General features: G+C 34.6%; 1 protein-coding gene across 1 annotated transcript in view; it reads right to left on the bottom strand.

The window, feature by feature from the left end:
- LOC132313597 (ABC transporter C family member 12-like) overlaps window positions 1-15842 on the bottom strand; it is a 42034-nt gene continuing 26192 nt past the window's right edge. The window contains exons 18-28 of the mRNA XM_059812437.1: window positions 10825-11025; window positions 10573-10671; window positions 10309-10461; window positions 9222-9607; window positions 8712-8892; window positions 8012-8335; window positions 6332-7088; window positions 3054-3175; window positions 1907-2152; window positions 1014-1440; window positions 1-288 (exon numbers count right to left, since the gene is read on the bottom strand). Coding sequence (XP_059668420.1) covers window positions 188-288; window positions 1014-1440; window positions 1907-2152; window positions 3054-3175; window positions 6332-7088; window positions 8012-8335; window positions 8712-8892; window positions 9222-9607; window positions 10309-10461; window positions 10573-10671; window positions 10825-11025 — 2997 coding nt within the window. The 3' untranslated portion in view covers window positions 1-187. The remainder of the gene's footprint in view (window positions 289-1013; window positions 1441-1906; window positions 2153-3053; window positions 3176-6331; window positions 7089-8011; window positions 8336-8711; window positions 8893-9221; window positions 9608-10308; window positions 10462-10572; window positions 10672-10824; window positions 11026-15842) is intronic.

Consider the following 15842-nt stretch of genomic DNA (forward strand, 5'->3'; position numbering starts at 1 on the left):
TTTAAAGAAAGATAAACCATATCTTCTCTTGTCTTCAGCTTAGTTGACAAGAGAAGATATGACCTTTAATTTCGTGGGACATTTTATTCATTATCAAGGTTGGTTTTTTAAAAAAATACTACATGAACTTTTGTTATCAGCAATTCCCACTGTTTAAATGCTTGTGAAATCGAAGTAATACTGCTTTCTACACTTCAACATTGTCATCCCAATCAACTAATCTATCTTCAAAATCGTTGTCTAGTTGTGGAGGCCCACTGTGAGTCAAAGTGCTCATCGCAGCAAGACCTGAAATGAAAAGGACAATTGTGGATCAGAAACAGCAGAAGATAGAAAAAAGAAAAACTACCCGTATGCCTTTTCTATACAGAAAACATATAGATATAAAATATTTATCATTCTCTCAAACCATTGTGCATTTGCGAAGATAATATGAACTAACATACCAAAGAACTAAAAGCTTAATTTGCTTATCCAAAACACACACACGCACACGACACACTAAAGCTTAAAAGACGATGCTTCTAATTTTGGGAACTTTATTTTTGATAAACAAGCAGATTGTCTTAGTTGAAAAGTGGGGAAGAAAATACCACCACATATTTGTATGAAAACTATATTGTTTTTGCACCTGCCTGGGGCCTCCATTTATTTAAAATTAGGAGTGCCTGAAGTAAGTGCAGAAACAGGTATTTGAATGACTGCAATTAATCAACTAAATTAGACAACGTTATCAAAGAAGATCATGTGAACATGAAGCAAGTTCCACAGGTTTTGTTTATTTTACATTTCAATTTATAAAAATGGGGATTATATTCTTCTACATCAGTGACTTGATTAACTTGCAATCCAGCAAATATTATGGTTCAAGAGTGCATCATCTGGGGAAGCACAATAGATTACTCTACTTAAATAAAGAAAGATATGTACCAAATCAGTCGCTACTAAAGAAAATGGATGTGTAGGATTAGGCAGATGAATGCGAGTGGATGCAAGAATATTATAGCCTGTACCTTCAATCACTTTGTGGAGAGCTGACCACCATCTCTCTGTAGAAACCTGGTACTGATCTAGTGTCTCTATTATGACTTCATCATGCTTGCCCTCCAAAACTCCCTGCAGTGTCACTACCGCATTCTTTGTTTTCTTGAGGATATTGTTCTCATCTTCAATTTCCGGAGGTTGAAGATCATTCCAAGAAGAAGTGAGGTTAACACCTAGGGCAAACTGGGCAGCAGCAGCCCAATGAGAAGTGGCCATCCATCTCCTCTGTCCATCCAGCAGTATGGTCCCTTCTCTGTTTGACTTGTTCTTTCCTTCCCCTCCTAGTGCTAAGCTGCGCAAGTACTGAGCATTTGCAGCCCCAGTGCTTTGAACCATCTTAGAGAAGTCACTTATTTCATTTAACAGTAGTTGCTCGGGGGTATCATGCTCTGTAACCTGGGAAAAAATTATGAGTTTTTTTCCAACACGTTAACAAAAACTAAATTGGAACTCATATACTGATTCATAATTAATTTTAAGTCAGCGCAAAACTGATGACAGTATATGAGTTATAGAACTTGTACATAATGTTATAGGCTTTTGGTTCACCATAATGACGACACAAAGACTCAAAGCTACATCCTCTGAGAATGCTTAAGCTTGGTGAAAATGCTAGCAAAGCAGGAAAGGTCCTAGGGTCTAATTATTGCTTACTTAACAGTTTCAATACATGCATGAGTTTGATGCACCTTGCCACACATGAAGGGTGTGTTGAAGAAATAAACACCAAGTCACACCCTCTCTTAACAGCTTAACATTTTGGGGCATGTGATTGTCTAATCCACCAAACCTAGATAACTTTCTTAAGCACCAGGTGGGAAATGAAAATGATCAGCAAGAATAACTAAAATTGAGGTCATACCCGACCAGCATCAAGCACGAGGATCCGGTCACTATCGATAATAGTATTTAGTCGGTGAGCAATGATGAGCATTGTGCATGATTTGAATTCTTCTCGAATAGTTTTCTGTATAAGAGCATCAGTTCTAATGTCAACAGATGCAGTTGCTTCATCAAGAACAAGAATTTTCGACCTCCGTAATAATGCCCGAGCAAGACTTAATAGTTGCCTCTGTCCAACACTGAAATTCTCCCCTCCCTCGCAAACCTTGACACAGCACAAACAAATTTTTAATTTCACTTAAGATAATGGAATTTCTTTCCTTTTATTGACAAACTGTATTTGATAACGAGTCAAGGACATATTATGTACATGAAGTTCCATTTAATTGATAAACATAATTAACTTTATCCTGAAAGAAGACATGTAATTCATAATATGATATGGATCAATAATTGACCTGATTTTAATTGTCAACAGTTTTGACAACTTCAATAGAAGTGATGCAAATATTACAGTAGTAGCTCTTTTAAAATCTATTGGAGTTAAGCTAATAGAATCAATGCTTGAGCAGTTGACGAAGAAGCTTCTTCAATAAAATTACAAAAGAAAAACAAATATCTAACTGGTTTTCGGTCAAAAGTAACAGTTTCTTTATGGTTATTGCAAAAAGCATATCAATAAATTATCGGGATGATCCCATGTTTCATTTACTATTCTATCTCACAATCGTATGGCCATGTATGTTTACCAAATCATGACCCAGAATGCATACTTTTCCTGTAATAATGTCACTCACATTCTTCCAAGTCTTAAGTTGACTTGATTGTAATTTAACCACATAGTGCAAATCAATCATGTCAACCAATCAAAGTTCTGTTGCGGCCACAGTTACTCAGGATGCAATCAGTGGGCCACAAACACAATTTGGATGTTCGTTACTTGAAAATAGCATCAATCAGTTCTATGAAAAAACAGTAAATTTCTTTTCCCAAGTCCTGAATGTTGAAAACATTTGCAACAATCTTGAAAGAGAAAGATAATATCATCAATTGGCAGGTGGAATCTTCACGGGATATGCAATTTATCCTGAAATTCATTTTCTTTCCAAAAATTAGCCGCAGCAACCTAGTTGCAGAAAAAATTGTGAAGAGAATTGAGTTTATACCTCAGCATCCAGACCAAGAGCACTCCTCCTGATGACTTCCTTTAGATGTGCCCGCTCTAAAGCCTCCCAAAGGTCAGCATCATTGTGTTCAGTGAAAGGATCAAGATTAAAACGGACAGTTCCTAGAGAAAACAAGAATGACCATTAGGTTAACGGGGTTTACTATTGGTAGGTTCTTTCATAACATTCTGTGCAAAAAAATAACAACCCTTTCATTTCTATTGAAAATACCGTTGCAAAGAGTTGCCAAGAACTTTTTGTATGCAGGTGCAGATGCATAGCTATATAGCTGTATCCAGGAAATAGAAACAAAAATTGAAACTCCTAGGTAGTCAATTTAATAAAGCAAACAAGCACCTCTCGTTGTCCAAAAATTTCAAGATTGGACTTCCACAAAATCTCCAGTCATTGAGGTAAACCATCTTAAACTTTGTTTGTTTCATTAGAAATATCAGACAGAGAAGAAAGCACAGTTTTCTCTGCATGTAGCATAATTTTTGTGTTATCGTTCATTAGAAAATTTGATACAGAAGGAAGAACAGTATACCCATTAACTGTTTCTTTTTGATATACCGGTGTTATATTTGAATAAAGAGGAAAATAAGCTATCACTTGTTTAAATAAAGTCTCAATTACAAGCTGAAAGACAAAGACACTGCCATTCAACAGACAGAGCAGTAGAAAAACTTGCACCTGATTTCATGAGGACTTCTACTCGTAAAATAATGATTTTAATCTAAGGGAAAATTTGGCGCACTTAATCAACATTCTGGCTCATAAAGCATATGATTAATCCAATATCCATTTAACAGAATCTGTTGGTTAATTTTAGAGGTATATATTTGAAAATACAGTTACAATGGCAGAGGAAAGGAAATATGATATCTTGTATTCTTTATTATAGTGTGTATATATAGATATACACACAATGAATATGCCCTAACTAAAAAGAAGGTAAAGACAAGACTACCCTTTACAAGTATGAAAAATACAAAGACATTAAACTCTCTAACAATATTTATCATACAGGATCCAAGAATCACTCCATCTATTCCATCTTGCTTTAATTCTGTAAGAAACATTACCTCCAATCTCTTTCTATAAGAAAATAAATAAATGAAAAAAAAAATCCTAGGTCCTTGAATTAATTCATTCATATGTTTCCAGAATTTGTTTTAATTTGTTTGCCTAATCTGAATTGGGTTGCATAAGCACTAATTATATTAGCTATACGTTCTTCTAAATCAATTTTAATTAATATTATCCTATCCCTTTGCAGTAACAGTTACAACTTTTTATTTTAAATTCTTATCAATTGGTATCCCAACTCTACTGTTATGTCTTTTTTTTCTGGTACAATATAGTTTATATCTTGTCTTGTCGATTTTCCCAACTCTTTGACCTACTACTTAGTTTCTTGTACGCATGCTTTATTAACTATATTTTGACTCGATATTCTAAGCCTACAATCTTCGACCGGATACTTTATTAGTGGTCAACGAAAATAGCACGGGACTGCCCCCCTTGTCCAATTTCCAAAGCACCAAGGAGTTGATCGAACGCGTTGTTTAAGGAGAACGCCCAAATATTTATTCGAATATTCTCAAGATTCATGTTCACAAGTCTAAAAAAGGTTTTATATGACTATTAGCTACCTAATCCAGTCCTTCTATGTTTTATAAAAATGAGATAATGGACATGCATAGGCTGAGTTTTACTGATCAAGTATATGTAAACTCATGATGCAAACAAAGTATTTGGAAACTGTAGCAAATAGATCCCAAAGGACAAAAGACGCACCCTTATCCCTTCCCCTTCCCCACACCACCACCACCACCACAAACAAACACACAAACAACGCCCGTCAAGTATGATTAGAGTGTCATAGTTGTACTGAGAAAATAAAAAATCAGATGATTTTTCAAATATCTCAATGCTCAAGCTTCTACAACTATATAATACGAACAGGCAATTGTAAAAGAAACAGAGATTTCAATATTTCTGAAACTTAAACAGGAGAGAGATTATTTTCATGGAGAAACGAAAAAGAAAAAGGGACCAAGCCATCAACTTGCCCTACCTTGAGGCCAAATACTAGATAGACAACTTTTATGTTGATATTTTTCTTTTAATAATAACAGAAAAAGGAAAGCAAATCATGTTTTAAAAAATAAAATAAAAAATAGAAGAAGAAAAAAAAAAAAGTTTACCAAGTTATGTAAAGTACACCACTAAGGCCTGTGGCCTGGTGGTATCTCCTCTCCTTTCAAAGTGAAAGATGGAAGGTTCAAGTCTCCCAAAGTGTATTATTATTATTATTATTATTATTCCTACTACTTAGTTTCTTGTACACATGCTTTATTAAATATATTTTGACTCGATATTCGAAGCCTACAATCTTCGACCAGATACTTTATTAGTGTCAACGAAAATAGCACGGAACTGCCCCCTTTGTCCAATTTCCAAAGCTCCAAGGAGTTGATCGAACGTGTTGTTTAAGGAGAACGCCCTAATATTTTATTCGAATATTCTCAAGATTCATGTTCATAAGTCTAACAAAGGTTTTATATGACTATTAGCTACCTAATCTAGTCCTTCTATGTTCTATAAAAATGAGATAATGGACATGCATAGGCTGAGTTTTATAGATCAAGTATATGTAAACTCATGATGCAAACAAAGTATTTGGAAACTGTAGCAAATAGATCCCAAAGGACAAAAGACGCACACTTATCCCTTCCCCCCAATCCTCCCCTCCCAAACAACACCCGTCAAGTATGATTAGAGTGTCATAGTTGTACTGAGAAAATAAAAAATCAGATGATTTTTCAAATATCTCAATGCTCAAGATTCTACAACTATATATTACGAACAGGCAATTGTAAAAGAAACAAAGATTTCAATATTTCTGAAACTTAAACAGGAGAGATATTATTTTCATGGAGAAACGAAAAAGAAAAAGGGACCAACTTGCCCAACCTTGAGGCCAAATACTAGATAGACAACTTTTATGTTGATGTTTTTCTTTTAATAATAACAGAAAAAGGAAAGCAAATCATGTTGTTAAATAAATAAAATAAAAAAAAAGAAGAAAAAAAAAAGTTTACCAAGTTATGTAAAGTGCACCACCAAGGCCTGTGGCCTGGTGGTATCTCCTCTCCTTTCAAAGTGAAAGATGGAGGGTTCAAGTCTCCCTAAGTGTATTATTATTATTATTATTATGTAAAGTACATTCAGCACTTCCGCTAACAAAAAAACTAGTTATGAAGGATGCATACCAGAGAAAAGAACTGGTGATTGTGGTATGATACTCAGAACTTTACGTAGATCCATCAGTCCAATCTTTGCAATGTCATAATCATCAATTAAGATTCTTCCTCTTTCAAGTTCAACAATCCTAAATAAAGCATTGAGCACGCTAGATTTCCCTGCACCGGTCCTTCCAACTATGCCTACCTTCTCACTTGGAGAGATAGTGAAAGACAATCCATGCAAGACAGGAGGAAGTCCAGGTCTGTAACGCAGGAAGACATCTTCAAATTTGATAGTTCCTGATGAAGGCCATCCAGGTGGGGGACGGTTACTTTCAATGATAGCTGGAGCCTCAGATGGCAAATTTATATATGTAGCAACACGCTCAACTGCATTTAGACTATTTTCGGCTCTACTTGCTTGTCTCAGAACATTACCCAGCAGATTTGTGATGTTCAAAGAGTAACTAAGAAGAAGACCCATTGTAGATGCAAATGCCACCTGGTTTTCTGCTGTTCCATTCTGCATGACAGCAAAGGTTGCAGTCAACCAAATCATGATGCCTCCTAATGTTTCCAGCCTTATGGTGAGCCAGCGGTTTGAACTTATGTTAACTAGTGTGAATCTGATGTTATTATCCATAGATTTCCCATTAATGCTGGCCATCCGATCATATGCTTTGTATGCACGAATGGTTGACAAACCATTTAATGCTTCGCTAAATTGCGCATAAACAGGGGATCTGGTAATGGAATCCAAGCGTTTTACTTCACGAGCTGTGGTCTGTGAAACAGATTATTTTGTCAGTAGTCAAGTGCTCAGTAATCCAGAGATGTGAAATGATTAATATGAGAATTAAGACGTGTTTGATGAATTTACCATTTGATAGTAAATGAAACAAGCTTTACTTGCTTGTGTGAAATGTTCAACATACACAAATGCACTTGAACAGCAGCTAGATGAAGACTACAGTTAAAAATATATTTTATGGTTCTTAAACCTTTTCTTTTCTCTTGCTTATTCAGTTATTCTAGATTCGCTGTGAGAATAGAACCTAAGACACAACACCATCCCCTCACAATGGTGATGGTGTTTGATCTCCTAGAAACTTGAACTCAGGTCTAGAGTTGGTTTCAATTATTAGAAGTACTAGACTTAGGAATGCATCTTCACATGCATTCCCAGGTTGCACAACTTACATCCCACAAAGGAAATTCTGAATATGGGTGAAAGGAGAAACTAAAAATAAAAGATATTTTTGGTACTGATTGTACCACTATAGTCCGAATCTAATCATCAAAGAACCAATTTTTAATCAATCACCCGAAGCAATGAATCTTAGCAGGGTATAAGACCAGGACCCTTTGGGAATTGGTTCTGTGATATGTGGGATCAGGATCATGTCATCCATACAAACACCAAAGTCAGGATTCCTTATCTTCTATATCTGCAATCCAAAATGTAATCTTGGGGGTCATCAGCAATTTCAGTTCAGTTACCTAGGGTTTTCTGCAATTGTGTGGCGCAAAGCAATTTTCTTTTTAAAGACAACAATTCAGTCTTATTATCACAGTATCACATTTGCAATTCAGGGGAAAATATGTGTAAATAAGTAATTGTGTGACAATTTATGAAATGTAAAAAAGCAACAGACACAAAAGAAAAAGAAAAAGAAGGGAAAAAAAAAAAAAAAGAAGGTAACCAACCTGATAATATAAATAGGCTGCATAAAACAAGATCAGAAGAGGCATTATGGCCCAGAGCGATATAGTGCTCACAATGCCTATCAGCACAAAAGTTGAAAGGAGCTGCCACATTTTTTCTAGAAACATATTAACAAAATTAGCAACATTGCGATCTATGTCACCCAGATCCCTTGAAAACCTGTTGATTATTCGTCCAATTGGATTGGTATGGAAGAAAGCCATTGGAGCTCTGAGAATAGAGTGTAGCGTGGCATCATGCAATCTTTTAGCAGCATAAAGACTTGATGTGATCAACCAAAAGGAGTTTGCCAATGTCACCAACACCTACATACAGCATATGTGAAGTAAGCCTCAAAACAATGTAACAACAGAAACATCCTCTTTTCGTCCTAAAGTCCTTGAACAACTGGAAAGTGTAAAAAAGGTTTTTAAACAAGTTTATTTCAACTAACATTTCTTCCAGTATAGGGGCTTAGTTGTACAATTCTTGTGGTACTTGTATAATCTCCTTTTCAACTGGATTTATCTTACCTATCAAAAATACCATATTCTCCTATATAATTTAAAAACTTCAAATTATGGAATTAAAAAAAATATCCCACTTATTTCAGTCAAAGAAAAGAAAATAAAGATTAGGGCAAGAAACTGTGTGAGGCTCAGGAATAACTCCATGAAAATTGAAAACGAAGTGGCAACATACCTGACCAGATGCCAGAAGTGCATAAATCAGGTTATAAAAACCAGGTCCATAACTCTTTGAACTGCTTTGTTTCGTCCAAATACTTAACCATGTGCTACTTAACACACGAAGAACTTCAGTTAAAGTATAGCACATAAATAATATCATGACAACCCATAGGCCTCCCAGAGCATCTTTATACCTAGAAAAGAAACAACATGAATACACCAATGAATAGTATGTCACACCAGATGTCACAGAGCACCACTAGCCATCCTATGTATGAATAGAATCATATATGATCACTGAGCTATACTTATTCTATGAACATGTTTTACAGTCAATATTCTGAAATAGAAAGCAAGACTATTTTCATGGTAACTTTGCAATAATGTCCTTCATTGCAAGGTGCCAAAAATTCATATTAATTTCTGTATAGATTTTTTTTTTTTTTTAGAATGTACCAGAGAATCAATCAATGACAGAAGAATTTAAAATAGAACCATAAAATTTTATTATATGCCATATTACCTTGAGAAGACATTCCAACTGATGACACCTGTTTCCCGTTCTTCCTGTTTGATAAGAACAGATTTACCTTCTTTTCTTTTTTTTGTGGAGATTTCATTTTTTGGCAACTCATTGAGAACTCCATTAGCAGCAGGTTTTGAGGACTTATGATCAATCTTTATGCCATCTTCTTTTTCATTTACATTTTCTTCCATTTTCCCCACATTCTCCACTAGCTTCTGGAATAGCATGCCACTTTTAGAAAGCTCCTCGAAGGTTCCCTCTTCTTTCACCATTCCTTCAGATACCAGGATAATTCTATCCACCTGATGAAGAAAATGTAGTTGGTTTGTAACAAGAACTCTGGTTTTCCCTCGCAACTCTTCCTTGATACAGTTGTTAAAGACCTGGAAAAAATTGATATTATAGATTAGATAAACACGAAAAGTGTAAAGATCAATACACCTTGGAAAATTTAACAGATCACGTCAGTGGTTATAACCTAAGAGTATGTTCAAGACATGGTAATACTCAAGAAAGAAATTAAAGAAAAGAAAGGATTATTAGAAGAGAAGCCTCTTCAGTTGTCTGAGAATGAGTTCATTCGCAATAAGGTGAGTAAATAAGAAAGAAGAAAGATACTAGGAAAAAAAATTCCCATCAAATATATGGTAGATTCTCGAAAGAAATGATAATAAGGACCATTGTACATTATAGTAAATCATATTTAGCTCAGAGCAGAAAACACCTAAAAGAAGTAATAAGAGTAATCCTGAGGTGATCTTGTAAGAGCTTTTGCATTTTCTTATTGTTGAAGGATTTATATATTTAAGTTACACCCTCTCTAACAACTTAAGCTTTTGGAGTAGATGGTTGTTAGCATGGTATTAGAGCCAAGGTCTCGAGTTCAAACCTCACTGTCACCCTAATTAAAAAATTGAAAAACACATGTTGGACCAAAAGAAGGCCACACATGAGGGGGGCATGTTGAAGGACTTATATATTTAAGTTACACCCTCTTTAGCAACTTAAGCTTTTGGATTAAATGGTTGTTAACACTTACTATTTTTGTTCAAGTGGTAGGATATTTCTCAGCATGAAATTTTACCTGTCGACCAACATGGGCATCAAGAGCACTCAGAGGGTCATCAAATATGTATACATCTGAATTAGAATATACAGCCCTAGCCATGGAAATTCTTTGCTTTTGCCCTCCGCTGATATTCACCCCTCTTTCACCAATCTCCGTAAGATCATGGCCCTACGATAGATTGAAATAAGCAATAAAAAATCAGTCCAAATGCCATTTTACAATGATGGTACATTACACGTTAAAAACCAAATTATATAACATGACATTAGGACACTTAACAGGAAGGAAGTCAAGATCATGCTGCAGTGCAGTAACATCTATGGCCTTCCAATATTTTGCTGTGTCAAACTTTGATCCAAATAATATATTTTCACGTACCTGTAAAGACAAAAATAAAAGATAAAAATGAAGGAAAGATGGTGCTTGAACGTAAGAAATGATTGAAACTCACTAAATGCCTTAAAAAAATTAATATGACATCGTCTAAGAGAACTGGTATTGATGAAGAATATATCAATCGTGAAAACTTACAGTAGCATTGAAAATCCACGAAATTTGAGGAACATAAGCAACAGTTCCTCTGATTATAACACTTGCACCTGAAACAGGAGGAAGTTCCCCAAGCATTGATGATATAAGTGATGTCTTTCCTTCTCCAGTACCCCCAACAATTGCGACCAGGCTGCCAACTGGTATGTCCAAATTGATATTTGATAATGTGGGCTTCTCTGCCTGTAAAAATCAAATAAAGCAGAATTTTAAGGACTGCTACTCAGCAATACAGAACATTTAGAGATGTACAATTTTAATGATTAACCCTAACTTTCAACTCAAACAGCCTTAATCCCAACTACTTAGGGCTCACTACATGGATCAGTCATCTCCTTTGCCTCTTCGTAAAACAATATCTTCATGAAATCCAAGTTATGTAGCATACATTATTTGAACTACATGCCAAATGTAGATTTTATAAATTATTGAAAAATTGATGATGGTTTTTACAGCTACAACATGCACTCCAACTAAATAGGGAGAGCATGGATGGTTTTGTGGCTGAACCATTATGCACTTGAAACATCAGACACAAATTGCCCAATGCCTTTGATTTGGCCAAAATAGCAATACTAAAAATCATCATCATCATTATTTCATTTTATCCAGTATAGATAGGATTAGCCACATGGATTCTCTTTTTCCACTCTTTTCCATCATAAGCCATTTCTCCTATTAGGTTCAATTTTTTAAAATCATTTTGATAATTGCTTAAAATTGCATTATTGTAATAGATTTAGTAGGCATTATTGCATCTATTTTGTATTTATTCCCGTATTTCACACATAACTATAAGAATTTCATTTTCTTCATTTTACGTATTTTCATGATTAAAATAGTGCAATAATGCGTGGAAATTTACTTTGTAGGAAGTTTAAAGTTTTGATCGAAGCATTACAGAACTTCGATCGATTGACCCGTGAACAACGTCAGTCGTTAAAAAGTCAAGTAGCCTTTTATCAATGCCTGTAACATCTTCGATCAATCAAAGGTGTGACGCGACACCCTTCAATTGACTGAAACAAAAGAAGTAAGAGATCAAGCAAGTGTTTGCATCCAAAGGTCGATATTATTTGTGGAGAATTCTAGAAGATTTTTAGAAGATCAAAGTCAATTTGGGAATTTAAATTGAAGTAAGAAAACTTCTGTACTCACGTTTGGAAACAAACTTGGAAGGAAAACTCTGCACCAGTTGCAGTGTTTTGGCCATATCTTTTGACTCGGATATCAGAATGACGTAAAATCCACGAGTTGTGGAAAGAAGACTTAAAGCCCGTCAAATTTGTATTCCACAAAGATTTTGTGAAAAACACTTTTACTAGAGCAAAACGGAGCTGCAAGTCAATGCATATTTGGAAAGTGGAATTTTGACAAATTTCCTTTTCTACAATTACATTTTTTCTTATTCCAGGGGAAACCCTACAACATCTCTATCTAAGAGAGAGGAAGCCAGAAGAGAATACTCATTCTATTCTCTCTTCTTTTTAAGTTTTAGAGTTTTTATTATTATGAGTTGCTAAACCTTTTACAAAGGCTAGGAGTGAAGCCACGACACTTTGGTGCTTGCTAAACGATTATTTATGGTTTGATATATTATTTTAGAGAAGTGTCAGTTCTGTATAATTGTTTGATTCATCATTAACTCCAGGTACGGTGAATGCTTAGCAATTCCTTACAAATTAAAATAGTAGTTTTGTCAAGTGAAGAATCAACCAATTTTATGAATAAATCTTTTGAGAAATATTTTTGATAAAATAACTTTCAATAGTATCCGGTTGGGATCATCCTTCACATGAATCTCAATCGAGTTAAAAAAATAAAATCGTTAGCAAATGCCATGGATTTGTTGTGTGTGGATCTTTGAAACCTTAGTATTTTTGAAATATTATTTTTACTCAAATCAATTCTCTATTATCAAACCACCAAATTTCAAAAACCTTTTACATAATTTTTCTTTGCTTTCACCATTAATTTTTGTTCACCCTTTTCCCTGTGGTTCGACCTCGGACTCACCGAGTATATATTACTACGCAACATCCTGCACTTGGGAGCATTTGAAGTCGCAACATATTTCTTATTACTTCATTCCACGTTAGTTTTGGTTGACCTCTTTGTCTCTTACAATCTACATTAACCAATCTTCCCTTTCTCACTGGTGCATCTTCCATTGAATATGCCCATACACTTTCTTATTTTCTCACTGACAAATGCAACTCCTAATTTATCTCGTACGTGTTGGTTATCAACCTTATATATTTTAGTTATTTCTAATATCCATCTTAGCATTCGTACTGAGAAAAAAAAAAAAAAAAAAGGAAAAACCTTAGCATTCATAACTCATGACTGCATTGTTGTTTTGTTTTTTTTCAACACACAACATTCTGCTCCATACAAGGTAACTGGTCTAATAATTGTCTCCTTGTAACTCTTTCATTATTTCATACAAGACTATAGTGAATAAATATGGTCTTAGCGTTGAGCCTTGGTGTAATCCTTCTTTTATAGTAGTAATAATTAGTCTCACCATATATAGTACGAATCCTAGTTGTTGTGTCCTTATACATATCCTAAATAACATCTGTATTTCTTATAGGAATATGTTTTCTATGTATAGCCCACCAAATTAAATCTCTTGTTACTCTATCATATGCCTTTTTTAAGTCCATGAAAACCTTGGGTAGATATTTTTGTTTACTTCTATAATCTTCCACAAACTGTCTTAATAAGTAAATGGCCTCTATAGTAGACCTCCCCAGCATAATCAAATTGATTATCGCACACTATATTCTTTCCTTAATCTTCGTTCTATAATCCGTCCCAACAGTTTCATAATATAATCCAGGGAGAGAGAGGACATGGCTGATGAGCCAACAGTGGGGCTTCCGGTCGTCTAGAGCTTTTATTGGCTAGGGCTTAGAATATCTAGGTTTGGAACAGATGGGGCTTTGATTTGGTTTAGAGTGGCTAGGTCAAATCAGTGAGGACTCCAGTCAGCGAGAGCTTTGATCAATCAGCAAGAATTTAGACCGGCGTGCAATAGAGGGAGAGAGAGGGAGGGAGGGAGGAGAGAGAGAGAAAAACGTTATGTTATGTTATTTTATTTTTTTAAAAAAATGAGTATATTTGTCAAAAAGGAGAGCAAATGCACTTCAAAATATTATAACAAAAATAAATAGAATGTAATATCAGAAGGTGCGGAACATACTGCAAATTTTTTTTTTGGGAGAGAGCAGTACTAAATATTACGGAGTATAACACAAGTAATTATAAGGGTAAAGTGCAAAAAAAACCCCTTGAACCATGTTTGAATTTGCAAACTACCCCCTGAACTATATTTTGTGCATAATACCCCCTGAACTGTCACATTTTGTTGCAAAATAGCCCAATGCATATACTATATTTCATTAATGATCATAATGCCCTTTCTTATTGAATTACACATAATCTATTTTTAATTTTTAAATAAATTATGAAAAAAGTTCATACTAATTTGATGACATATTCTCCATTAAATTTGCATAAATTTACCATAATTTTTTAAAAAATAATTGTTTAAATAAAAATCTTTAGTAGAAAGTATTTTTTTTTTAAAGTAATTTATTACTTTTTCATCAATATATATATTTTTTGATAAGTTTAAATTGTTAATACTTTACAACAATTTTAAATTGTTAATGCATAAAAATATAAAAGAATAAAAATATAAGTCTCTGTTTTATTTTTTTATTTTTACAAGAGAAAATAAAGGAAAGGAAAAAATAATAAAAAAATAAAAGTAAATATGTTTAGAAAAGGAAAAAAAGCAAACTACTATAATAATTTTTTCATCAATATATTGTATGAAAAAGAAGATATTTTTCTATGGTGAAAAAGTTTAAACTGGTTTTAATAAGTTTTATTATAAATAATAAAATTTTAATGATATTTTAATCATTTTAAAAAATGATAGTTACAAATCTATTTATCTTTTTTGTTTTTGTTTTTATGATAAATTGATACTAATAATAAAATTAAGGCAAATAGTATAATTTTTTTTTTTTTGATAAGTAAAATTTTATAAAGAAAGCGCTCAGAAGGGGAGCGAAACCCAAAGACAAACAAAAGGCCAAAAAGCGCCTCAAGCCTTCAAAGAGGCCAAAAAAACAACAATCTCCTCAATAGATCTATAATCTCTCCCTGAAACCCAACAAAAAAAAGGTAGAAATAATAGAAAACTAAAGCATAGAAGAAGGCTTCTCCTTTCTATCAAAATAGCACCGATTTCTCTCGAGCCAAAATACACCACCAAATACAAAGAGGAGCAGCCCTCCAAGCATCCTGAATGAGAGCCCCCACTGAGAAACCTCTCCAAGCCTCAATCAACCCTCTAGAGGAGCGAGACATGACCCAAGGGATCCCAAACAAACCAAGCAATAAATCCCAACAATCCCTAGCCATGCTGCATTGTAACAGAAGATGATCAACAGTCTCCTTATTGCTTCGACACAAATAACATCGATAAACCACCACCTGATTCCTTCTCCTCAAATTATCCTGAGTAAGAATCTTACCAAAGATAGAGGTCCAAGCAAAGGTCACCTTGAGAGGAGCCTTAGACCGCCAAATAGACTTCTAAGGGAAAGGACCTCCAAAGCCAAGCGAAAGACACCTGAAAAAGGACCGAACCTTGAAACGGCCCCGAGAGTTAAGATCCTAAAGCCAACAATCCGAGTCCCCAACTGTAATCACCTGGCGGTACAACAAATCCAAAAAATGAGTGACCTCCTCAATCTCCCAATCCTGAAAATGCCTCCTAAACTGAACATCTTAAGTCAGTCTCCCGCTATCAAGATGATAACAGTCAACCACCATGGCCCGTCTATGAGAAGCAACCCTAAAGAGCCGAGGGAAAGTAAGAGCAAAAGGATCCTCTCCACACCAAAGATCCTCCCAAAATTTGATCCTCCTCCCATCTCGAATCCGAAAAAGAACATGTTTGCTGAACTCATCCCACCCCT

Source organism: Cornus florida, unplaced genomic scaffold (genome assembly GCF_030987335.1).
Source record: "Cornus florida cultivar Cherokee Brave unplaced genomic scaffold, ASM3098733v1 CherokeeBrave_3.0.0_Hap2_Chr01, whole genome shotgun sequence".
NCBI lineage: Eukaryota > Viridiplantae > Streptophyta > Magnoliopsida > Cornales > Cornaceae > Cornus > Cornus florida.